Below are 25,382 nucleotides of genomic sequence, written 5' to 3' on the forward strand. Positions count from 1 at the left end.
CGGCTGCGGTTCTTGGACGCCACACCCCAGGACCGGAGGGGAGGGTGTCCGGCTTCATGAGGGGCCAAGGCAGATCCTCGGCCGTGAGTTACGTCGTCGTTGGGGGACTGTCCGCCCCAAGTCTGATTTATTGGAGACCTGGCGTTTATGTTCCTCACCAAGTGTGACAGTAACTTTGCGGAGCTCCTCTGGCACTGCAGGAACCCTCGGAGGGTCTAGGAGGGGCGGTGTCGGGCCCGATGCCCCGCAGGCCGAGGGAACCCGCCTCGCAGGGCGCTGCCCCAGGTGCAGCGGGCGGGGAGGGGCCTAGCGGAGGTGCCCCGGGGCCCCGCCCCTCGCCCCGCCCCGGCCCGGCCGCAGGTCTGGACCGCGCGCCGCGCCCCTGCCCAGTCCTCGCTCTCCAGCCTGCGCTGCGCACCTCTGCGGTCCTAGCGTAAGTTCGCCGGTCCGAGCAGGCCCGCGGGGAGGGGCGGGGGCCAGCACCTGGATACGGTGGTGCGCCCCGAGGTGCCAGACGCAGGCCTGAGAACGTTCGCGGCAATCGGGGTGTCTGTCTCTTCTTAGGCTCATGTTTTTATTTCGTTTCACCATTCTTTCGCTCTTTGCTACTTTTCTCAAAACACTTTTCTGTCACCTCTTTGAATTTGTGGGTCAGGAATTTGATAAATGATGTGTGATGGCGTGGAGGGTGCTTGTGTGGGGGTGGGTGCGTGCGCGCGTGCACGCAGCTATAGAGAGTTGGGGTCAGAGTACTGAGAACATATTTTTTTCTGGGGTTTTTTAGTTATTTTTCTTGTAAAACTAGGGAGGCTCAAATTCCTGAAAGACCTCTCTTGGCTTGTCAGAGGCAGTTAACTCAACCTCAGGCTTCCTCACCTCCCGCTGCCTTTTCCCGAAAGCTGAGGTCAGGCACGCACTGGCTCCATTCTCCAGCTGGGGACCGGTGCTCTTTTGTGAATTCACTTTCCTGGAGACAATATTAAGAAAGAGGTAGTACTTGGGAAGGAAGTTAAAAGAGAAAAAAAGAAGCTAGAATTTTCCTGGAAATACAGGGAGTGCTCAGAGAGCCAAGCCTACTAAAGATTTGGAGGAGAAAGGGAAAGGGAAAAAGTCTAAAAATCTGGAGAGCACAGACCCTGGAGGCTTAAATTCTGGGGGAGGCACTGTTTTTCCCTCAGGGGAGAGATGAATCTGGAGGGTTCTGATTAGGAAGACATGTGAGTCGGATGGCTTGAAGATGGCTGTAGATAAGAATACATCCTGGGGACAGAAACCATATGAAACCACAGGGACCAATAGTGGAGAGACTGGTGAAAGAAGATGAACTAAATGAGGCGGCTGACGGTGTAGGACACAGGAGGGAGGAAGGATGAGACAGACAGAGCAGAAGGGTTTGGTGTTTGTCTGTTGACACCGTTCCCCAAAGCAAAGCCTGACAGATGGACCTGAGTGCAGGTAGCTGATTTGAGCAGTGAGCCCAGCACTGCAGTGAGGACGTGGGGAGGACAAATCCTGGAAAGAGGGGAAGCCAGCAGGGAAGGGCCTTTATGTCATGTATGTATGACTTAAATGTCAGGTTTCAGCTTCAATGTCACTTTCTCATGTAGGCCTCTCCTGCCACCCAATCGAAAGTAATTTTCCAGTTGCTCGATATCACATCCCTGTTTTATTTTTATCTAACAATTATTAATTGCTGCATTTTATCTGTTTATCTAACGAGTTATTTACTGTCCCTCTCCACCTCAAGTATCAGATTCATGAAAGCAGGGACTTTGTTGTGTTCCTTGCCACACCCCCAGGGCTTGGCATATTTTGGGGAACCTGGCAAGTGGTTTTCATATGAATGCATTTAGTTGTTTGAATTTTCACTCGTTCGTTTTTTCTGACCAAACTGAGTCTTTGCTCTCTTCTGCTGCAGCTGATTGAACCATGGCGACAACTCCGGCTGCTGCCTTTGAGGCCCTCATGTCTGGAGTGACAAGCTGGGATGTCCCCAAAGACCCCATCCCCAGTGAACTCCTTCTGACTGGAGAGGCCGCCTTCCCAGTCATGGTGAATGACCAGGGCCAGGTCCTCATTGCCGCCTCCTCCTATGGTCAAGGCCGCCTTGTGGTTGTGTCCCACGAGGGCTACCTACTGGAGGCTGGCTTGGCCCCATTTCTTCTCAATGCAGTGGGCTGGCTCTGTCCCTCACGTGGGGCTCCCGTTGGAGTGCACCCATCCCTGGCATCACTAGCCAGCATCCTGCAGGGCTCTGGGGTTGAGGCCCAGGTTCAGCCAGAACCGGGAGAACCCCTGGGGGTTTACTGCATCGATGCCTACGATGACACCATGACTGCAGAGCTGATCCAGTTTGTGAAATGTGGAGGGGGCTTGCTCATCGGGGGCCAGGCCTGGTGCTGGGCCAATGAGCACGGCAGTGACAAGGTGCTGTCCAAGTTCCCAGGGAACCAGGTGACCAGTGTGGCCGGAGTGTACTTCACTGACACCTGTGGGGACAATGGCCAGTTCAAGGTCTCTAAGAAGGTGCCCAAGATCCCTCTCCAGGTCAGGTGAGTGGTGTTTCCCTATGGGGAGTCTGACACATGTTCACAATACATTTGATCCCCCTCTTCAGTGAGCGTCCACTTTTAATACACATACTTTTTCACTCCTTTTCAGAACCACCACAAATGAAAAACAGGATAATTAAAATGCACTGAAGCCCAAGAGGGGCTGGGTTCTCACTGCAACCCCTGCTGGTGGCCAGAGTGACAATCAGTCTAATAGGAAAGCTTGTCATATTTGCCACGCTGTCTCCCGTGTCTGGTGCCTGAGACACAGAGTGTGTGCATCTCTTAAAGGAATGAGAAAGCATTTGCTCCCTTGTGTGAGCACGTACCATGTCCCAGGCTCCATGCAGCAGACAGAGCCCTGCTGCCTTGTCACTTATATTCTAGTGGAGAATTAGGCAGTTAAGGAAACAGATACAAACTCTAGCAGGTGTTGATAAGAGCTTAAAGAAAAGTAAAGCAGGGTAAGTGATAGAGTGACAGCAAGTAGAGTGGAGGGTATTTTGTTTAAGGTCATCAGGGAAGGTTTATCAATCAGGCCTGGTCAGGATTAGTTCGTGTTTCAAACAGAAGGGATTTAATATGGGGAACTAACTAAACCGGTGATCCACGAGCTGAAAACTGCACAGGCGACAGCACGGTAACTGAAAGATGAGCAGCAACAGGACCCACAGAGGGAGGTGGGGGTGGTCCTGGAGGCCAGGTCCTGCAGCCGCCTGGTGGAGCCTGGGGTGGTGCTGGGCCTGTCCAGTGGGAGCTGGGACCCCAGATGTATGTAGGAGCTGCATGGTGGAACCTGAGTCTCAGAGAAGACACAGTGATGGCCAGAGACACAGACTGGAGAGAGACACATCCCTTGACCCCTTCCTCCTTCCTGCCTGCCTCCATTCTTCTGCCTCTAATGGGCTGAACCTACCAGAAGCTGAGGGCCCAGGAAATGCAGATCCTGCTACGCAGCTGACAGACAAGAGTGGGAAGAGGATCTGAGGGCAAACAAGCCGGTAGCCAGCTTGGAAGTCTTCTCTGGTCTGGTGACATTTAGGAGACCTGAAGGAATTTAGAAAATGGCCATAGGGCCAAATATGTAAAGAGGGTTCCAGGCAGAGCCAGGAGCGAAGATGAGAGTCTAAAGCCGAGGCCCGCTTGGTTCATTCCAGGAACATCAAGGCAGCCAGTGTGACTGGAGCTGAGTGAATGGGGACTGGAGCTGAGGTCCTACAGGAACTGGAAGTCCATGGGTGGACCTTTAGCTCTTATCCGTAGCGAGATGAGAAGGCATTTTTGGATTTTGAAGAGGGTTGACATAAGGTACTTACAATCCAAAAAGAACCCTTGATTGATGGAGTGATGGTGGAGAACAGACTGTAGGAGGCAAGGGTTGAAACAGGAGCCCATTCAGGAGGTATTGAAATGAGAAATGGTGACCTGGACTGCAGCCATAAGGAGGGGCTGGAGGTTAGTTTCTGGGCCCAGCAGGCTTGGCTATTCAACCGAATATGCAGTAAGAGGGGAAGGAGTCAAGAGTTTTGGTGGTCGAATGCCTTCAGGATGGGCGTTGCCGCTTAAGGAGCTGTGAGCGACTGGAAGACAGATTAGAGGTGAGGAGTTTAGTTCGGGATATCTGGGGTTTTAGGGAACTTGTTAAATCAGTAAGTCACTGTGTTGGGTCACTGTCACAGAAGACTTAACAACAGTGGACTGACCACGTAGGAGGTTGTTTTCTCACGTAACATGAAGTCCAGGCAGGGCAGGCCTGGGCAGTGACTCCCTGCTTCGTGACCTCCCAGGTTCGCTCAAGCGGATTCATTCATCCTCTCTCTCCACCCCCACCATCGTGGTGTGTCACTTTTACCTTTATGGTTACGAGATTGCTACTGCTGCTTCGGGCACTGCAATTACACCTGGGCAAGAATAAGCTAGAATGGGTACACCTGCTGAATATGTCCCTTTTAATGCAGAAAATAATGTATTTTCTGGGAGCCTTGATCAAAAGACTCCTATTATATTTCAGTGGCCAAAACTAGCTCAGCTAACTGCCAGAGGGTCTGAGGGGCTGAATATTTTTAAATGGGCACTGGCATCTCTGAAGAAATCAAGATTCTGCTACAAGGAAGGGCATACACATATTTGACGAGCACCCTGCAGTGCCCTGGGCCCTCAGCCCCACGCCTTGGCCCACTTGGACTTCCTTCCCTCTGAGAGGGTTGGGAGGTGATGGGTTTCTCGGAGATGGCAGGGTAGATCTGATTCACTCCAGCTTGTCTTTGACTCTAATTCTAAGGGACAAACAGGTTAAACCCCATCAATCTAATTCCTCTTAATTGTTCCAAAGGACTCCTGTCCAGCAAACTAAAACCTGTTTTTCTTCATCTATGCCTACATATTTCATCTCTGCCGCTAAATCTGGGATATATTTTGTGTTTATTTTAACTTTTAATTATGGAAAACTTCAAACGTATGCAAAAATAGAGATACTACAGCCCCCATGGAGTCATTTCATCTGACCTCAAAACCAGCCCACTCACAGTCAGTCGAATTTCAGCCATAGCCCCACCCCTGCCTCACCCCAAATTATTTTGAAGCAAATCGCAGGCATATTCCATCTGTATTTCAGTATGTATCTCTAAAGGTTTAAACTGCTTTGAAAATATAACCACAAGGCACCATTATCACACCTAAAAGAAGTAATACTTCCTTAATATCATTATACATTTCCACGATTATCTCATTTTTTTCTCAGTTTGTTGGAATTAAGACCCAAATGTTTTGATTACTTTTATGTCTCATACAAGGTGTGAGTTTCCTTTCCAGCTCTTTTCATCTCTTGCTGCCTTTTTGTTGAAGAAACTAGGTACTTTGTCCTAAGAGTTTGCTTCAGAATTCAGTCTGGGTTTTGCTGACTGGATCCCTGTGGTCTCACTGAATGTGTTCCTCTGTCCTCTGTATTTTTCGTAAATTTGAAGTTAGATCTAGAGTCTATGGCAGGGGTTGGCCAACTATGGCCTGTGGGCCAGCCCCCTGTTTCTGTAACTAAAGTTCTACAGAAGCACAGATGGGTCTGCGTGTGTACGTACTGTCTGTGGCTGTGTCTGAGCCACCGCGGCAGAGCTGAGTAGCATCAGTGGAGGATGTGTGGCCCCCAAGCATAAGATGTTTATAACCAGCTGCTAAGAAAAAGCTTCCCACACCCTGGTTGAGCGGCTTGATCGGATTCATGTTCGAATTTCTGGCCTGTTCCCTGGGTGGTAGCACGTACTTCCTTGGGTTAGAAGGTAGCGTCTGTTTCTCTCCTCCTGACGTCAGCAGTCTAACAGTCATTGCCTAGCCCTTGATCCATGAACTCATTAGTGGTTATCAAATGGCAGGTTTAAAATTCTAGCATTCCTTTTATTTAATATTTTTGGAATATTCTATAAAAAAAAAACAAACTTCCTTTCGTCAGCTACAATTGTTCCTTTATATCTGTTGGGGGGGGGGGTCCAGGACCCCTGTGGATACCAAACCTGAGGAGACATAGTCCCTTACATAAAGTGGCAGAGTTGCAGTCCATCTTCCCTATGCACAGGTCTCACATCCATGAATTCAGGCAACCCCAGACTGGAAGGGACACAGGGTTGGCGGAATGCATGGATGTACAGATACCGAGGACAGAATATATTTGCTTACCACGTGGTATAATTTACATAGGGAAGGCAAGATACATGCTTGATCCTCCCCATCCCCACTCCTTTTAACATTTTCAAAATACTGAGCTGGATCCCTAGTATATTCCAACAGTTACCATTGTGTTTGAAACTTTAAAAAAAATTTTTAAATTTTTTTAAACTTTCGTTGTTTGTTTTGTTTTTGTTTTGGGAGGAGGTAATTAGTTTTCTTTTTTTATTAACGGCGTACTTGGGGATTGAACCCAGGACCTAGTGCGTGCTAAGCACACACTCCTAACGCTGAGCTGTACCCTCCCCTCCTTGTTTGAAACTTTTTTAGTATCATTATGAACTCACAGATTGAAACACACCCACATAACAAATGTGTTGTTTCATTTATTATCATTATCAATGCCAAAATTGTCTTGTGTTTGGTCATTGTGAGCCTATTTGAGTTGATTACTGAATCTTTTTGACCTAACCTGAATAGATTTCCTTGATTTTTACTGTAACGAGAAGTTTCCGTGTCATGTTACACATTCCCTGCCCCAGACCCAAGATCAGCCATTTCTCCAAAAAGCCCTCATTTTTTAGTGGAAAATGGTATTTAGAAATCACAATCCGCTGGGTTGATTATTTCTGGGTGTTTTGAGTGGGCAGAGCTAGGAAATAAGTATTTTTAAAAGTAAATACATCAAGAGTTCACACTGATATTTCAGGTTCAGGTTTGGAGCTACAAAGTTTTATTTAATTTCAGCAACCTTAGATCTGTGTCTCCTTTTATCCCATGATGAAAAATCCTAGTTCTGTGAGAAAGCAACATCATGACTCGTTTGCTTTATCCCACAATACACACATAACAACTGCAAAGTAAATGTACTGCTACCAGCACAATTAAAGATTCTATTAGTTCTTTCTATCCTTATGGCATATTTTATTAGGTTATCTAAAATCAAATAACCATCCTTAAAGTCACTTAGAATAGTTCTTCTCTGTGATTCTACCACTGAGTAAATACACATGGAGATTCGTTTGGTTATTTTACTTGTGCTTTTCAGAAATACTTTTGCAAATTAATTTTAATTTATAGCTATGTAAAATAGTCATGTGGATCCAAAGTAAAATCTCAAGAGCCTATATTCTAGCCCTGTCCCCTTCGTATAATGTCCTTCCTCACTCCCCTTCTAAAAAATTTGTTTATATATAAGTACACACACACACACACACACATGCACATTGGGGTCCTTTTCTTTCCTGAATAAGGCAATAGTGTACTATGTGTATTCTCCTCCCCCCTTACTTTTCTACTAAAAATGATTTCCTGGATGTGGCTCTATAATAGTACAGAGATATGCACTATATATTTTCTTATATATAGTGTATAGATGCAGTATAGTTTACTCAGTTCTTTATTGACCGACGTTCAAATTTCAAGTATTTTTCTAAAAATTTTTCTAGTATTCTTACTGTTGCATATATATTGTAACAAATGCCTTTGTGCGTATATTTTCATATTTTTGCCATATCACTGAAAATGGGATTGCCAAGTCAAAGGAGAAATGCAAATGTAATTTTGCTAAAGACTACCAAATTCCCCAGAACTGGGTTCCCCAGGAAGCTGGCTCAGAGACAGAGACCAGTGTGTGGGAAGTTTGTCAGGGCATACACTCCACGTCAACATCAGAAGGGGAGAGGAAGGAAGGAAAAGGATTGGACAGGAGGAGAAATTGGGCTATGAGGCAAGTATTTGATAGAAAATGTTTAAATAGTATTTTTGCTATTAATTAAAACACTGGGAGAACTCTGTGTCCATGAATGGAACATTGCTTAAATTATTATGATATATCCTAGAGTTATAGAGTGAATAATTATGTAGCCATTAAAAATCATGTGTCAAAGACTAGTTGAAGGACTAAGAAAATATTCATAATATAATAGACAAAATTAAGGTATAAAACTAAATTCAAATGATGTCAAAATGTGTGCATATGTAGGTGAAATACGTAACACCAGAAGAAAAATATTAATATTGTATCTCTAGTGATAAGTTGATGGATGTTTACTATTTTTATCTTTAAACATTTGTTATCTCCAAATTGTCTATCTATAACCTGGGGAGGAAAAGTTTTTACCTTACTTCTCTGCCTTCTTGTAAACCCTTAAACAGTAGGAAAATGGTCTTCAAATCATACTTTTTCTGACCTCACATCATTTAAATTGCTTCATTAATTCAGCAACAAAATGTATAAAGAAACAAATCTTCTTAAATATCAGTTTTCCTTCCCTCTTTCTAGTGCCCATCTATATAACCATTCTTTCATTCAACTAAAATATACTGAGTGCCTATTAAATTCTAAATGCTATTTTAGGCACTGGGATTATAGTAGCATTTAAGTCTGTATTTGTTCTATACTTTAATAAAAATAATTTTTTCACATTATCAGTTTTCCTTATTTGTAAAACTTTTACTGAAATAGCAATATGACATTAAGCATTTGAATATTTTTAGTTTCTCATAACATCCCCAACAAAATCTTTACCTTCACCCATCTTCCACTGTCATATATCTTTGCTAGTTGTGACTACATAGTACCACTGTTTTGTTTTTGCTTAAAGACACTTTCCTATTTCTAAAAGTCATCTTCTCAAGGCGAATTTCTAACCACAATATATGTTCCATAATTTGTTTTAGCTGTTTCCTTTAGTTGAGTACTTAGCTATCTTCTGGTTTGGGTATTTTGAGGAGGGGCTGTAACTGACAAATCAGCCATTCACATCTTTAAGGAATTTTAGAAATCTCCCTCAGTGCAGAGGCCGCAAGTGCAACGTTAGGTTTTGTCAACTGAAGGAAGCACACCCCAACGTAAAGTTGTGAGTTACGTTTTATCTGGGGACTTACTGAGAGCTATAGCCTGGGAGATGGGCTCTAGAGAGCTCTGAGGAACGGCTCTGAAGAGGTCAGGGAGGCGCCAGGATATATACATGAATTTTTTTTGCTGGGAAAAAACATGTCTTTGAACATCAAAAGATTACTGCTAATGACAAAGAACAGGCATCCCAAGCTAATGATTTGAGTGCCTTTCTGTCGGGGAAGATTCAAGAATCTGGGGTCATGTCCAATATTTCCTTAGATGTGCATCTTAACTATCTAGGGGCCAGTAAGTCCAAAGCTGGAATGCTTTCGGGTTTTCTCCATCCTGAATTCCTCTCAGGGTGCCCTGTAGGTGGGTGACTGTGGTGGCTGATGGCTTGACCCTTTAGAACTGGAATGGCAACATTTTTTTCTTTACAGTTTCTTATCTTATAAAATACTAAGATACTTAGAAATGCAGTTAGTCAAAAAAATAGCCTGGCAGCTCAATGGCCAAGCTAAGTCTGAGGCTTGGTTTGGGGATTTCTCTTCCCACTCTGCATCTGCCCTCAGCTCTTGGAAAGCCAGTTTATTGTCCTTATTCAGTTTCAGCTCAAACACCCTGCTCAGAAAAGCCTTCCTCAGTGACCCCAGGGCCAAACTTCCAGTTTCACTTCTCTCCGTCTCTTGCCTTAACATCAGTGACCACAATCTGTAAATACCCTGTCTGCGTACATGCCAGTGCGTGTCCAGCCCTCCGGAGTCTGAAGCTCCCCGGGTGCACTGACCCTGCCCGCTGTGTGCTGCTTTATTCTCAGCGCGCGGTGTGCGAAACGTAGCAGAGAGCAACAGATGTTACAGACCATATAAATTAATGAGTAAATAGGTGAACAAACACACATTCTAAAGCATAGGAGAGAAAGGGTGGCCTGTGACACCAGGGTTAAGACTACAGACAGCTTCACGTCATGGAACGTGCTGAGTTCCGGGGGCCTCCACCCTCAGCCCAAAACTGAGCTGGAGCTGACCAACCCCATCAACTCTAAAGTCTTAAAAGGGCCTGCACTGAGCCCAGGCCCTCAGCTCAGATGCCTGCCTCCTCCATGCATGTCTCCTTTGAAGTTTTCAGTGACCTTGCCTGCCAGCAAATCTGGGTTAAAGGCTCCTGGGCTGATCAAACAAGCTTGCTAATGTAAGATCCCCGAGGGAGGCTCTGGAACTCCTTAAGGGAACTGTCCTGTCTGCCGAGGGAAGGAGCAGTCTCTAAAAACCAACAAAAGATCCTCTCACGGGTCTTATCCCCACGGGCAAGAGCTGGCTGCACACCTAAGTTTATATACACTGCCCACACTTTAATATGCAAAGCCAGATCCAAAGACAGAGAAGAGTCTGGGGGAAACACTGACCTTGGCTCAACAGCTCATTATGCTTACACGGGGTGTAACCCGCAAGGTGCAGAACATATTAGGAGCTGCTCATATAAAAGTGAATACATACTAGTCGCTTAGGTTTATCCCTCTCTTGACGATTATGTGTTCTCTCTCTCGATCCCCACCACAACCCCGCTGAGTGCAAGGTCTTTGTCTGAGGACTCTCAGCTTGTAAGCAGCATGGTTCTGTTTTCATATTCAAGGTCCCTAAGTAGAGAGTTTCCAGGTAGAGGGAGTGTGAAATGAGCCTAGATCCCAGAATTGCCCTCCCACCAAGTCTGACTGAGTGGATGATAACTAGTGAGCAAGCAGCTGAGTGTGGAGGCTTTGATGCTGATCCCAGGTACTGCGGCTTCATGGCCAGCGGGAGGGCCAGGTGACTGAGGTGTGGTGCAGTGTGCGGCCTCTCCTGACACTGTGCCTACCCATGACGCACAACCAAAGGGAAAAAGCTGAACCCACAAATGCAAGAGGTGTCATTAATGCCTTCTCATGACACAAGAATGAGCAGATTGGGTGAGTACAAGTGTAAAAGCAGCCGAGCTCCTTCAGGATTAGGTGGAGGCAGAAAGGGACGCTGGTGTTTGCCATCTGCCAAGCACAGGGGTGGGTTGAACCCCTCCAGTGCATTCCATGCCTGGGTGGGTGGCGTCGGCCTTGATTTAGGTCCCTGAAGAGTGGAGGAACGAGGCCCCAGCAAGGACAGTATTAGGCCCCAGATGATCTCTGCCCTTCAGTTAGTGCTACAAACCTCAGGTGACAAGAAGGCGAAAGCAGCATTATACAGACCCGATATACTTCAGGGTGAATGGACATGGTGTGTATCTACATACAGACAGGTCCTGGGTAAGAGCTCACCCATACGATATCAGGATGTGCAAAGATCTGCTCGTGCCAATTGTGAAAACAATCTGTACAGTAACTATATGAAAAGGCGATAATTAATTTAAAAGGGAAATGTAAGAGAGACAGAAATTTAGTACGGAAAGACAACAGAATCAATTATGCCTGGAAGAAAAATGTGGCCCAGTGAACAGAATAGAATATTTGTAGATTATGTAATTAGTGAATAAATAGATGAATGAATACACATTCATTCCTTGAGAATGCTTCACAGCATAACAGAACTTCCTAAAGATATGTGTAAAATAAACGGAGAGACAGAAGGACATGCAAAAGGGGATTTCAGAGTGAAGAGAACAAATTAAGAACCAAACACGCCTGGTGAAGTAAGTCAAGTGTCCACCATGAGGGAGAGAGGAGACAAGGCCAGGGCATGGTGACAATGCCAGCAGCTCGCTTCACACTGGACTCCCCAGTCATTGCTGTCATTAATCGCTATGCCAGGTTTTAAGTCTCCATCCAGAAAGCCATCGCCCACATCACCTGTTTGCTCAGGTGTGATTTGGTATGTTACCTAAACACCGCCATCTCTCCTTTCCTTCCCTCCTCAGTGCCTTCTCTTGCACTTCCAGCTCTGAAGAAACACATGCTTTTCCATTTGCATAAATACAGTATCATTCGCACCTTCATGTCAATTTAAAGCCTCTTTTGCACAAAATATACCTGTTGATTGCCGCACACCCGGCTGCTGTGGGCTTCATCGAAAGACTCAGTAATAGAGTGAGATTTCCAGTGTGTGGACACCACCACTGGCTTTAGAGACAAACCACCCTGGGTTTGCTTCCTGTCCCTGCTGGTTATCAGCTAAGGAACATGGGACAAATTGCCCAACTCTTCTAAGCCTCATCTATGAAAGCAAGAATAGGTTCAGGTTTGTTCTATAAAAGAGATAAGCAGTATGTGTAAATGCCTAGCATATCTTAAACCTCATTACATAATAGCTACTTCCGTTATGTTATTATCCAGACTTAAATATTGTAAATGCAGATTTATAAAAGCTTTAAATATTGGTAAATACAAATATCTGTTAAGAATTACTTAGCATCCCATCTTCTATGCTGACTTGTTCATCCGTCCTTCCTTCCTTCCTCCCCCTTTCTTCCCTCCCTTCTTTCTCTCTTCTTTTTATCTTGAGAAACAGTTCATCTCTTTACAAAAATATTTCAAAGTTAATTCAAACTTACTACGAAAAATACAAACAATACATAAATGTACAGAGGAGATCAGCAAATTGCCTCTGCCCCTTCACACCACCACTCCTGGGCTCATCCCCTGGACTCAGGCAGCCACTCTTAGAAGTTTGATACGAATCATCTCAGTTGCTTGTCTCTGCCTGTGTGTGTGTTGTAAAAATTTACTCTTTTTAATGTATCATGTTTCAGAATGTCTTCATTCTTCTGTTATGTTTACAAAACAGACTGACAGTACAGCATTGTAGGCTCTCACTTTCTCGTCCTCAGATTCTAAGATACAGCACTGTTGTCTTCTGGTTCTGATCAAGCTTGTCAGTCTTTCTGCTCAAATGATCTCTGTCCTTTCATTTTTGAATCAGTCCATCAGATGCTGAGAGATCCATTACCATCTCCAAATGCGATGATGAATTCATCAAGTTTTAATTTTCTGTGCAGCAGTTTTTGCTTTTAGCACTTTGTTTTTAGGCCCATGAAAGTTAATGAAAATTGTGTATTTGGAAAGCTTAACTTCTGTTCATAGAAAATAGTCATCTTTAATTCTTTCCTCTTTGAGGTCAACTGCATCTTATATTGATACTGGCACTTCTGCTTTCTTTTTGTTGTATTTTCCAGATACAGCTTTGTTGATTTTCTCATTTCAGTCTTTGTGTGGCATTTAGTTTCTAGTGTGTCTTTTATAAGCAGTTTGTACCTAGATGTTTTCAGCCCATTCTGAGAGCATCTATCTTTTCATATAAAAATGTAATCCATTCAGAGATACTGATAATTCAAATGTATTACTCTTGTCGTCTTGTTTTCTTATTTTGTTTTTAATTGTTTCTTTTTAATTTTTTTTTTTTTGGCTTCTACTCTATTTGACCTAGTTTTCTCTACTTAAGTTCTCCCAGTACATTTGTAGACTATGCTTTTATTTCTATTTTCCATCAGTTACTTTAACATTTAAAATTTGTTAATTACCCGAGAAATGTATTTATAGGTTCTCCTTATTTAAAGAAACAATACTGACAAGACAAAAGCCCCTTAAGCATCTCTTTCAATACCAGCCCCTTCTCTCCATCACTCAATCCAGAATGCCCTTGTCAGTTTATTGTGGATTCATCCTGAACTATCCATGTTAGTTGTCCTAGGTCTACCTGTTGTTTTCAACTGGTAAATAGTAAGCCACAGTATGGCTAAATCCCGGGTTTTTATTTGCTCTTCCTTCATGGTACCATGTGCACCATCTTACCAGCCCTTCCCAGGGAACCAGTGTTGACAACCCAGGGTGTTAGCTTCCATATTCTCCCCACGTCCATATAATCATCTACAGGTATTATACATGTCTGTGTGTGCACACAGGTCTCTGTGCATATGTGTATATATGTATACACAAACATGTAAATACAAACATATACACACGTGTATTCACATATTTAATGAGGGGGTGAGTCCTTTTTTCAGCAGAGGAAGCCGAGGTAAGAGGTGAGAGGCAGTGCAGCTGGGGTGGCTGCTCCAGTCCCCTTGCAGGTTAATGTGACATAATTGCCACCTCGTTTCTATGGCGTGTCTTACTGCTGCTAGGTAGTGTCTCCCCACCAGGACCACACTGGGTGCTGCTGGAACCGGAGACAAACAGAGTGTGCTCCTACCCCAGAGCAACCTTCTGATTCAGTATCGGTGTTTCTGAAAGTAAGTCCAGAATATTAGGATACATCCAGACTGGTTTTACATGTTGCCTACACCGAGGGTGTTCTACGTGGATCAGTGCTCAGAACTGTGATCCTATCAGCATCCTAGGGCTGCCGTGACAAGGCAGCACAAACTGGTTGACTTAACAGAATTTTATCGTCTCACAGTTGGAGGCTGAAAATCTGAGATCAAGGCGTTAGCAGAGTTGGTTCCTTCTGAGGCTGTGAGGGAGAATCTATTCCAAGCCCCTCTCCCAGCTTCTGGGGGTTTGCTGGCCACCTTTAGCCTCCCTCGGTTTGTGGAAGCATCACCCTGAGCACTGTCCTCACTTCACATGGTGTTCTCCCTGTGCTGGTGTCTGTGTCCAGACCCCCCCCTTATTATAAGGACACCAGGCATACTGGATGAGGACTTCTCCAGTGTGACCTCATCCTAACTCAGCTAATTACATCTGCAATGATCCTGTTTCCAATAAGGTCACATCCTGAGGTACTAGGGGTTAGGACTTCAACAAATTAATTTGGAGGAGACACAACTCAACCCATAACAGTGACCTTTTGGTACTAAGGTCCCTGTTTATCAGATACAAAGGGCTTAATTATCAGATAAATATTCTGTATGTGTTTATATATTTTAAATACTCACTAACATGTGTTGAAGGCACTATGTTAGCCAGTTTAGGGAGGTCATCTTTATTGAATTCTCCCAGAAACAAATGAGGAAGTGGTGGCTTTGAGAAGGAAGGCTTTTCTGGCTGCCCTGCCGGAGGGGAGGCGAGATCGTTCCTGATTAGAGCCAGAGCCCCCCGGTGGCTGGCTCAGCTGCATGGCAGCAGTGAGACAGTTTTATAAGCACATGCGTGTAAACTGCAGGTCACCGGTGGCATTAACGTGGCTCTCCATAGTAAAGATGTCCTATCATTAGCTGAGACCTTATCTGTCAGAAGATTCTGCAAGAACACCTGGAGCTAAGTCTACAAGCTGAGTCTTGTAACTCAACATCATTACTCCACAAAATAAGTCTTTAAGTCTCTAAAGGGAGAAAAAAAGCTACAGGCCAAACTGACGCCTGAAACCTTTTGACATTTGCCATGTTAGTTTGAAAATGAGATGACAAAACTAAACCATGATATGTCCTCGTTTTCATGCTGAAGAGAAACTAAGGAGAAACTCTACAAGGGGGCTTTAGTTTGGTAATGTTTTGCTATTCGAATGAGTAAGTCTTTTTTTTTTTTATTTTTTATTTTTATTATGAGACAGTAAGGTTTATAAAGCTAATCTGTGACCCTACTAGTTTACATGACCACTGAAGACATTTTGATAAATGTACTTTAGATACTGTTTCTATGTCTGGTTTTGTGGGTTTTGTTTTTAGTGTTTCGTTTGCAAACTTCGGCTTATTTAGAGCATAGTATCTTGGAATCTGATTTTTATATTTTTTCTATTAAGCGTTTACTAATAATATCTAATAATTATTTAAATTAGTGCATGGTTTGTTATTTAGTTAACCATACCTTATTTAACCAATTTCCTATTGTTTGACGTTTAAAGTATCTACAGATGGGTTTAAAAAATTCTTGAAATACAAAATCATTTCTGAATTCATTACATTTTGGTCATTTCTCAACACAAATTAGTAAATATTCCTATCAGATTTAAGTGAGAATTTTTTTTAAGTTGGCTTGTATAAATCTTCAAGTTTAGTATTAAACAGTAGATCAGAAGCAGCATGTGGAGAGGGGGCTTTGATGTTTTTTGCTGCCTTCTTTTACAGAAACGCTTCTCTGAGAAATGTATAAGAAGGACTACATTTTAAAGGAATAACAGATCTATTTTTCTAACTTAATTCATCTGAAAGCTTAGTTACAGGCACACCTCAGAGATTCTGAGGGTGCTGTTCCAGACTACCGCAATAAAGCGAGTCACCCAAGTTTTTGGTTTCCCAGTGCATATAAAAGTTATGTTTACACTAGACTGTACTCTTTTAAGTGAGCAATGGCATTATGTCTGAACTACCTTAATGTAAAAATATTTCATTGCTAAAAAAAATGCCCAATTACAATAGTAACACCAAGATCACTGATCACAGATCACCGTAACAAATATAGTAATAACAAAAAAGCTGGAAATATGCAGTTACCAAAATGTGACACAGAGACACAAAGTGAGCAAATGATGGTGGAAAAATAGCTCTGATAGATTCCCCCGACACAGAGTTGCCACAAACCTTCACTTTGTAAAAAAACAAAACAAAATAAAAACGCAGTATCTTCAAAGCTCAGTAAAGCGAAGTGCAATTAAAGGAGGTATGCCTGTACTTTAAAGACTTGAAATTCAAGGCAGAATATTCAACACTCAGTCGATTAACATGGAAAGAACAAACTCCTGGAAGTGTTTACTTGGGGAATGTGGGTTTTAAAATGTGCAGATAAAGCCACTACCTCACTCTTCAGCATTTCATCAAATCTATGACATTTATTTTAAGGAGCACCATTATTTTATTTTATTTCAATTTTTTAAATTTTAGTTTTAAAGAGGAAACTGCCAATTAAATGATATGCCATCAATTGTTTTAAAAGGTAAAAAAATATGCCTTGCACTCAATAAATGGTATTACATACTAAAATCTCAAATGTTATTAGTAAGAATAAGATTGGCATGAACTCTGTAATCTTTGAACCCACACAGATTTCTCTGTTCAGTGAACTCATTTCAGTGGTTCACTAACTGCAGCTCCTCTGCTCCTTTTCCTTTGTCCCTGTTGCAGGTGTGGGGAGGATCCCCGGCAGGATCAGCAGCAGCTCCTGGAAGGGATCACAGAGCTGGACATCCAGACGGGAGTGATCCCCTCGCAGCTGCTGGTGCACGGGGCCCTGGCCTTCCCCCTGGGCTTAGATGCCTCGCTCGGCTGCTTCCTGGCAGCTGCCCGCTATGGCCGGGGCCGGGTGGTCTTAGCTGCCCACGAAGGCATGCTCTGTGCTCCCAAGATGGAGCCCTTTTTGCTCAATGCTGTGCACTGGCTGGCCAGAGGCCAGACGGGCAAAGTTGGGGTGAACACAAGTCTGGAAAACCTGTGTGCCCTGCTATCAGAGCATGGCCTGGAATGCAGTCTGGAGCCCCATCTGACGGGAGACCTGTGTGTCTACTGCTGTGTGGCTTACAGTGACGAGGAGGCTACGCAGCTGCAGGAGTTTGTGGCCGAGGGTGGGGGCTTGCTGATCGGGGGCCAGGCCTGGTGGTGGGCCTCCGAGAACCCAGGCAGCTCCGCTCTGGCTGGCTTCCCTGGTAACGTCATCCTCAACTGCTTTGGCCTCAGTATCCTAGCTCAGACAGTGAACCCAGGCTGCTTCCCTGTCCCTTCCCCGGAGAAGCAGAGCTACCACTTCCGCAAGGCGCTCTCTGAATTCCAGGCTGTCCTGAATCATGGGGGTGGGAACTTGGAAAAGAGCTGGCTAGCCAGACTGGGAGTCGATGGTGCAGCTTTCCTCCAGATTCCGGCCAAGGGGGTCCCTGCTTATGCGTCCTTGCACCGGCTCCTGCGGAAGACTCTGCGCCTGTCGGGCCTCCCAGCTGTGAGCCGGGAAAACCCAGTTGCCAGTGACACCTGCGAGGCGGCAGTGCTCTACCTGGCCACAGAGCTGGCGCACTCCGGCAATGACTGCTCCCAGCTGGCGCAGGAGCTTGGGGTCTGGTCCTGCAGCCCCAGTCTGTCCATCTCAGATCACCCCATCACGGTGGAGATCGATGGAAGCAACCCAGGTAGGGAAGACGGGGCTGGGGGAAGATGTGGCTAGCAGGCTTCCCGGGGCACGCAGACACTGAAGCTCAGGCAGGCCAGCTCCATTCTGTCAGGTACTTTCAAGGGAACTGGGGTTGGGATTCTGCTTAGGGTTTAGGAAGGATGCATGCAAGAAGCATGGATGAGCGGAGGTGTGCAGAGCAGGGCTGTAGCCCTGGGAGGGGCTGTGAGGCTCCAGGTGGGGTGAAGTCAGGTCGGGGGAGAACTCAGCCTCTCCTATGGTTCTTCTCAGGCAGCGAGGATGCCTGGGTGAGTACAGGGCTCTACCTCCATAATGGACAAGATGCAGAAGTCTCCTTGTCTGAAGCTGCGGCCTCTGCTGGCCTGAAGGTAAGACCAGAACCCCCTCTGCCACATCTCAGAGCCACAGAGCTGCTGCATTCTCATCCAGCTCGCAGCCGTGCTCCCAAGAGTGCCGGGCATCGTTCTGCCCGTGTCACAGATTTCACAGATGGAACGGCTAAGTCACAGGGAGCCCAGGCCAGTGGCTGAAGATGCCAGAGCTCCTAACATCAGATCCAGGCCCAGACACAAGCCCTCAGAGTTCCACCTCCTGACAGAGACGTGAGGAGAAAGCACCTGTCACATGTGCAGAGTCTCACTCATTTCCCAGCTCAGCCTTCCTGAGTCTTAAAACCCCTTTACCTTGACACCTGAAGGGTATACTTAATCCCATCACTCACAAAAATAGGCCGTCATGCAGAATTAAATTCTTCCTGCCTCCGTTCTGGGGGGGTCACTTCCCACCACAGTTGGGGTTTCTTCTGTGTCAGTCTCCTTTCTTGAGCTCACCTACATTAAACCTACGAAAAGCAGCCCCAGGGCTCCAGACCAAACAACACTCAATCCATCTGAGCAGGAGGGGAGGCCGGGACCGAGAGGGAGGAGAGAGCCAGTCCTCCCGGCTCAGCCCAGACCCCACTGCCTCTGGACGGGCCTCCTTTCTGTACACAGAGTGGGGATGAGGAGCCCCTAGGCCTCACTCCCAGCATCAGAATAACGACATGGGCTTGGGCCCTGGCGCCTGCTGCAGAGGCACCGGGGACCCTGGTCAATATCAGCCTCAGGGTTATGCCTGGTCCGCCCAATGATGGTCCACTGTGGAGCTGTTTAAATCCCCAGAAAAATGGTTCTCCATACCTTGCGGTCCGTATGCCTTTTGGAGTGCTAAAATCTCATAGACTTGCATGCACAGCTCACAGGAAGGGGAAGCCGGAGTTTTTCTCATACGTGCCCTCCACATCGCACCACACACAACCCCACACCCACAGCACAGAGACCCAGCTCCTCTCACACGTGGTGGAATCCCCTCTCCAGGTACAGGTTGGCTGCCACACCGATGACTTGACGAGCGCCAGCAAGCTGTCTCGAGCCCCCGTGGTGACTTACCAGTGCAGCATGGATAGGACCACACGGACAGTCGCCTGCCTCTGGGGTGGTCTTCTCTATGTCATCGTGCCCAAGGGCAGTACACTGGGCCCTGTGTCTGTCACCATCAGAAGAGCTGTGCCTGCCCCGTATTACAAGCTGGGTGAGTGGACTGAACGTGGAGGGAGGCGGGAGATCTGGGGACGCCGCAGTAGCTGTGGGCTGCTGCTACGAAGGGGAGGGAGAGGATTGGTGGCCAGGAGGAGGAAGAACTGTTCAAGGTGGAAGTGGAGGCAGGAGGTGAGGTACACTCTGTGTCCACAGAGACTTCAGGGCAGAACAGGCGGAAGGGTCTAGAGGCCTGTCCTTCAGTTCGCAGCATGCAGCCCCACGTGATGATCGCTCATTATTTCAGTGTCCTCCTCCGGGAGTTCAGGTGGTGTTTTTCAGCTCAAGGGAACCTGAGGAAGTGGGTGACAGGATCCATGGTATTTATTCCCAGGTAAGACGTCCCTGGAGAAGTGGAGGAACTGTATCCAGGAGAGCCCGGCTCCCTGGGGGGAGCTGGCAACAGACAACATCATCTTGACACTGCCAACTGCAGACCTCAGGGGCCTGGACGACCCCGAGCCCTTGCTCCGCCTCTGGGATGAGATGATGCAGGCCATAGCCAGGCTGGCAGCCCAGCCCTTCCCTTTCCTCTGTCCAGAGAGGATTGTTGCTGACGTGCAGCTCTCAGCCGGTGGGTACCCCGGGGGGAGGCTCCTAGTCTATGGACACCATTTATTTATCATTTTGCCTTTGGGGGGGGGGGCGTGATTTTCTTTTTTTTAGTGCCTTTATCTGGTTTTGGTATCAGGGTGATGGTGGCTTCATATAATGACTTTGGGAATGTTCCATCCTCTTCAGTCTTTTGGAATAGTTTGAGAAGGTTAGGGGTCAGTTATTCGTATGTTTGGTAGAATTCCCCAGTGAAGCCATCTGGTCCTGGGCTTTGGTTTGTAGGGAGTCTTTTTAATTAAACATTCTATTTCACTTCTAGTGATTGGTCTGTACAAATTATGTTTCTTCTTGACTCAGTTTGGCCAAGCTGTATGTGTCTAGAAACTTGTCCATTTCTTCTAGGTTATCCAGTTTGTTGGCATATAACTTCATAGTATTTTCTTACGATTTTTTTTTGTAGAATCAGTTATTTCTCCTCTTCCATTTCTTATTTTGCTTATTTGAGTCCTCTCTCTTTTCTTCTTGTTAGCCTGGCTTAAGGATTTTGTTTATCCTTTCAAAAAACCAGCTCTCAGTTTTATTGATCTTTTCTATTGCTTTTATCTCTGTTTTATTTATTTCCTCTGTGATCTTTATTATTTCCTTCCTTCTGCTGAATTTTATTTTGCCTTTTTCTAATGTCCAATATGTGTAAGACATAATTTTACCAGTAAAGAGAAAAAAGACATTCAAGACATGGACCTTGATGGGAATAAAAAGATGTTTACATGTGAAAAGGTAAATCATGTTCATCTACAAGGTGAGATTTCACAGGATGGCAGAACAGTCACAGAAAAATCAGTACCAGGAGCTCAAGGGAACAGTGACGATGTTTCAAGGAGAAGTTAAAACAGAAGAACCTCCTTCAAACATAAGTCAGAGTTGGCAACGAAACAAGAGAGTAAAGAGGCTTATGTGAAGTACTGACTGGCTTAGCGGAAAGAATGGCAGCTAAAAAAAATAAGGACGTCTGGTTCCAACGTGCAGAAAATTTCTCTGGACCTGGTTTCTTATCTTTTAAAAAAAGACAAGATTATTGATATGAAAGAGAATGAACCTGGACAACAGTGGTTTATGTGGGAGAAGGAATGGCAATGTTCTAGCCTCAAGGATCTCAAATTTAGACACAATACCTTACATCGCAAACTCACATACAAGGGAACATCACATAAAATGAAGCACTGAGTTATAGAGAGAGTAACAGTACTGTCCAGGGCCAGAGTGACAGGACTGTCCAGGGCCAGAGTGACAGGACTGTCCAGGGACAGACTGACAGGACTATCCAAGGCCAGAGTGACGGTACTCTCCAGGGCCAGACTGACAGGACTATCCAGGGCCAGAGTGAGAGGCTGGGAAGAGGGTAGGGTCTCTTCAGTCTCTACCAAGTCAGAGAGAGCATCTGCTTTCCAATCAGCATGGAGATTCTGGAATTACTGGGGACAGCCAGGATGGAGAGGGAAATGTACACAGTGGAGAGGAACGAAGGGAGATGGGTTTGGGCAGGTGCCCCCGCCCCCTCCTCACTCTTTGTCCTGTGTCCCCAGGCTGGATGCACGCAGGGTACCCCATCATGTGCCACCTGGAGTCGGTGCAGGAGCTCATCAATGAGACAGGCGTGAGAAGCAGAGGTCTGTGGGGACCCATCCACGAGCTGGGCCACAACCAGCAGCGTTGGCAGTGGGAGTTCCCCCCGCACACCTCCGAGGCCACCTGCAACCTGTGGTCAGTCTACGTGCACGAGACGGTCCTGGGCATCCCCAGGGATCAGGCCCACCCTGATCTGAGCCCTCCAGAACGAGAGAAGAGGATCAAAACACATCTGGGAAAGGGAGCCCCCCTGAATGACTGGGAGTTGTGGACGGCTCTGGAACTGTATCTACAGGTACTGAGCAGAAATTCAGGGAGACTGGGGTGGGGTGGGGGTGGCCAGACCTTTCTGTCAGGTAGAAGCTTCGATCCAACCACCCCTGCTAGCCTGGGCCCACCAGCTCCCCTGGCTGCACGGCGGTGCTGCTCTGGTTACACGTTTCTGAGATGGAGACAGTGACTCCTGTGCCTCTCACCTCCTATGATTTCACAATGACAAGTAAGAGGAAGTGCAAAGTGTTATGAAAGAAAGTAAGTAGAGAGAAACACAGCCCCGGATTTCTTGATTAAGGGCGGAATTGCTGAGTAAGACTCCCCGAGACTGAGCCACAGCTCTCGCACGCACTGCTTTTGTCCTTTGTCCCCTCCAAAGTGTTTCAGCAACGGTAATTGCTCTGTTTTGCTTTGTTTTCCCTCTCCTTAATTTCACGGGTCCAGTAAGTATTGCATTCTTTCTTAGTTACTTACAGTGACGTGTTACGGGCAACTGCATTACTAAGACAGCCTCGTAGGAAATAAATCTGGTAACAAGATTCTCAGAATTCCATCACCCACCTGAACCCAAAATGTTTCTGAAATGAGTAAATAAATAACCAACTCGGGAGAGCACCAAGGTCCTGAAGCAAGTTGACTGCCTGTGAAATGAGCGTAAATCCCTGTCCCCTCGCCCATCCTGCTTTGAATTTTAATACTTTCAAGTCATCAAAGCCGCTCCCCACATCAGGTCCCCTACATTGTGTGCCGTGACCCTCTAGTGGGCACGGCCCGCTTTTCATAGGCACGTATCGAGTTAAAGACCGTGGGCATCCTGCCCAGTGTCACACATGTAAATGATGGCCCCAGAACCTGAAATCAGGAGTTCGTGACAAGCCCAGACTTTTGCACTTCCATAACCCCCGCTTTGATTCTTTTTCTTTCACTCGTTTTTCTGAAGAGTGAGTGTGAGACAGCCCCAGTCAATGAGATCACTTTGCACTGCATCAGCTCAGGGTTCTTCTAGAACCAGTCTGAGGGTCTGCAGGGAAGCAGACACTCGTGGTAGTCGGCACTGAAGTGCAAGACAAAGCCCTAATTCCACTCTACCCACTGGCCGACTCACCAGGGAGCCCTGGATATCATTTTGCAAAAGCTATGGAGAGACCCCCCTCATCTTGGAATCTGAGGCTTGGTCTGAGGACAGACAGACACCTTTGGCTTTCCCCACCTGCGGGGGGTCTACTCCCCATCATTCCTCCGGGTGTTCTGGCATCTTGCTTTGGCGCCCTGCAGCCCGCCTCCCACGCCACCGCCAAAACAGCCTGCAGGTTCACGTTTAAACCTCGTCACGTGCTCTCCCTTGCACACAGGATACAGCAGAAGCTGCTCGGCTGGGCGCACAAGGCCCCTCATTATCAGACGTTCACCAGTACCTCCCTCCCAACTCCCAGTCTCCCACCTCCACAGTTACCCTCCAGTTTACCCGCCTGCTCCCCACTGGGAACACGTCTCACTGTTTCGGCTGCTCCATGCTTCCCTCCTGCAGCTGAAACGTGCTTGAACATCTTGTCTCTCACCTGTCAAGTCACCTGTCACAATTCAGCTCTATCGTCCTCTTCTCCTGACGCCATCTCCTTGACAAGCCAACTTTTTTTGTAATTTCTTTACTTACACATCTGTCTGTCTGTCCCGCTGGCCAGGGACCTCCAGAAGGATAAGAGCTCTTGCCTAGCACTACAGCTGGCACATTGCAGATATTTAATAAATGTTACTTGTGTAGTAAGTGCCACATCTGTCGATGTATTAAACTAACGGTGATGAGCAGGAGGACCGTCGAAGGCCAAGGCAGTGCGAGCAGAGGGCGCTGATCCAAGTGTCATCTGTCCTCAGGCTTTTACACCCCAGAGTCAGAGGATTCTCCTCCATCAAAGGGGGAGTGAGGTCTTGGAAACCCCAAGATCCCCGCTAATTCTAAATCTCTGTATTCTTAGCTAACAAGGGCCTCCTGTCCATGGCTTTCAGGTGAGTTGTTCCCTATAAAGTCTGATCCACTCCCACGCTGAGCCCCTTGTGACATACCTGCTTCTTCCTTGTTTCATCCCAAAGGCAGTGTTCCACGAAGAAGAAAACAGTCACAGGTCTGAGATGGCTAAAAAAGAAAAAAAAAAGGATTTTATTATGTCTGAAAATTGTTGGAAGTTTCCAGCTTTGGGGTCCCAGTCCCCATCTCAGTCAGGCACAAACCTGTCTGGTGCCTGGGAGAACACGAAGGAACTGGGGATATAAGTCTTTCTCAGATAATGGTGACAGCTCTCATTTATTGAGCATCTACCTCTTTTCGGACAGTAGGATCCTCATGAAGTCCCCTACTAGATCCTGGGGTACAGGCTTCGTGGCCAGGGGGTGGAACGAGCCAGCAGGGTTGTATTTATGTGCAGGAGTAAGAGGGGAGACAGGGGCGAGTGAAGAAGTGAATGAAGCTAGTGGATGACTGAGGGGAAGAAGCACCGGGAGGGAAGTGCACTCGTGGGCATGCATGCTGCACGGACTTCCACTAACCCCCGGGCCTCACCCTGCCCTCCCTTGTCTTCCCAGCTCCAGGAGGCCTTTGGGTGGGAGCCGTTCACCGAGCTCTTTGCTGAGTACCAGACCCTGTCTGACATCCCTGAAGACAACCCTGGCAAGATGAACCTGTGGGTGCAGAAGTTCTCTGAAAAGGTGCAGAAGAATCTGGCTCCTTTCTTTGAGGCCTGGGGCTGGCCGGTCCAGAAGGAAGTGGCTGACAGCCTGGCCTGTCTGCCTGGGTGGGAGGAAAACCCCATGCTTAATGAGCAGTCTTTATGCCCCAAGGATTGTGTGAGGTACTTCCTATGAGTTACCTCGTGGAATCTTCACGACAAACCTCTGAGTTACTCCATTTCACAAATGAGAAAACAGTCACTTAGGGATGTTAAATTACCTCTGAAATCACAGAAGAATCGGGGCTTTTGCAATTAAAAAATTGTGGCACTTTCCTCCATAAATGATTAATAATTTAAACAAAAATTCACCTAGAAAATGTAAGTTCAGTAAAGTTCTGATTTATCCCATGTTCACTACTGAATTGTTATTAAACATGAAATTTAATCTCCAAGAGGGTATTGCTCCTGATTTCCTGGTTGTCCAGCGTGTGGTTAGCCTCCCTTACAGGCAGAGCAAGGACTTGAACCCAGGCAACTCAACTCCAGAACGGGTGTTCTTACCCAAGAAGCCAGAGATAAGGAACGAAAAATGCTGGGTTTAAGAGGTTGCCATAGAGACCGAGACAAAACCTGACTTTCCACACATTCTCTGGAAGCTGGAGCCTGTCTGTGTTACAGAGAGACGGTGGC

General features: G+C 46.3%; 1 protein-coding gene across 1 annotated transcript; it reads left to right on the forward strand.

The window, feature by feature from the left end:
* The first annotated feature begins 360 nt into the window (after positions 1 to 360).
* On the forward strand, positions 361 to 25,144 carry LOC105105500 (TRPM8 channel-associated factor 2). The gene is made up of 8 exons (XM_031455536.2): positions 361 to 433; positions 1,919 to 2,552; positions 17,008 to 17,999; positions 18,272 to 18,369; positions 19,357 to 19,570; positions 19,910 to 20,149; positions 21,714 to 22,051; positions 24,607 to 25,144. The coding sequence occupies exons 2-8, from the start codon at positions 1,930 to 1,932 to the stop codon at positions 24,883 to 24,885; spliced, it is 2,784 nt and encodes a 927-aa protein (XP_031311396.1). The 5' UTR covers positions 361 to 433; positions 1,919 to 1,929; the 3' UTR covers positions 24,886 to 25,144.
* Positions 25,145 to 25,382: the final 238 nt, after the last annotated feature.

This window comes from Camelus dromedarius, chromosome 7 (genome assembly GCF_036321535.1).
Source record: "Camelus dromedarius isolate mCamDro1 chromosome 7, mCamDro1.pat, whole genome shotgun sequence".
Taxonomy (NCBI): Eukaryota; Metazoa; Chordata; class Mammalia; order Artiodactyla; family Camelidae; genus Camelus; species Camelus dromedarius.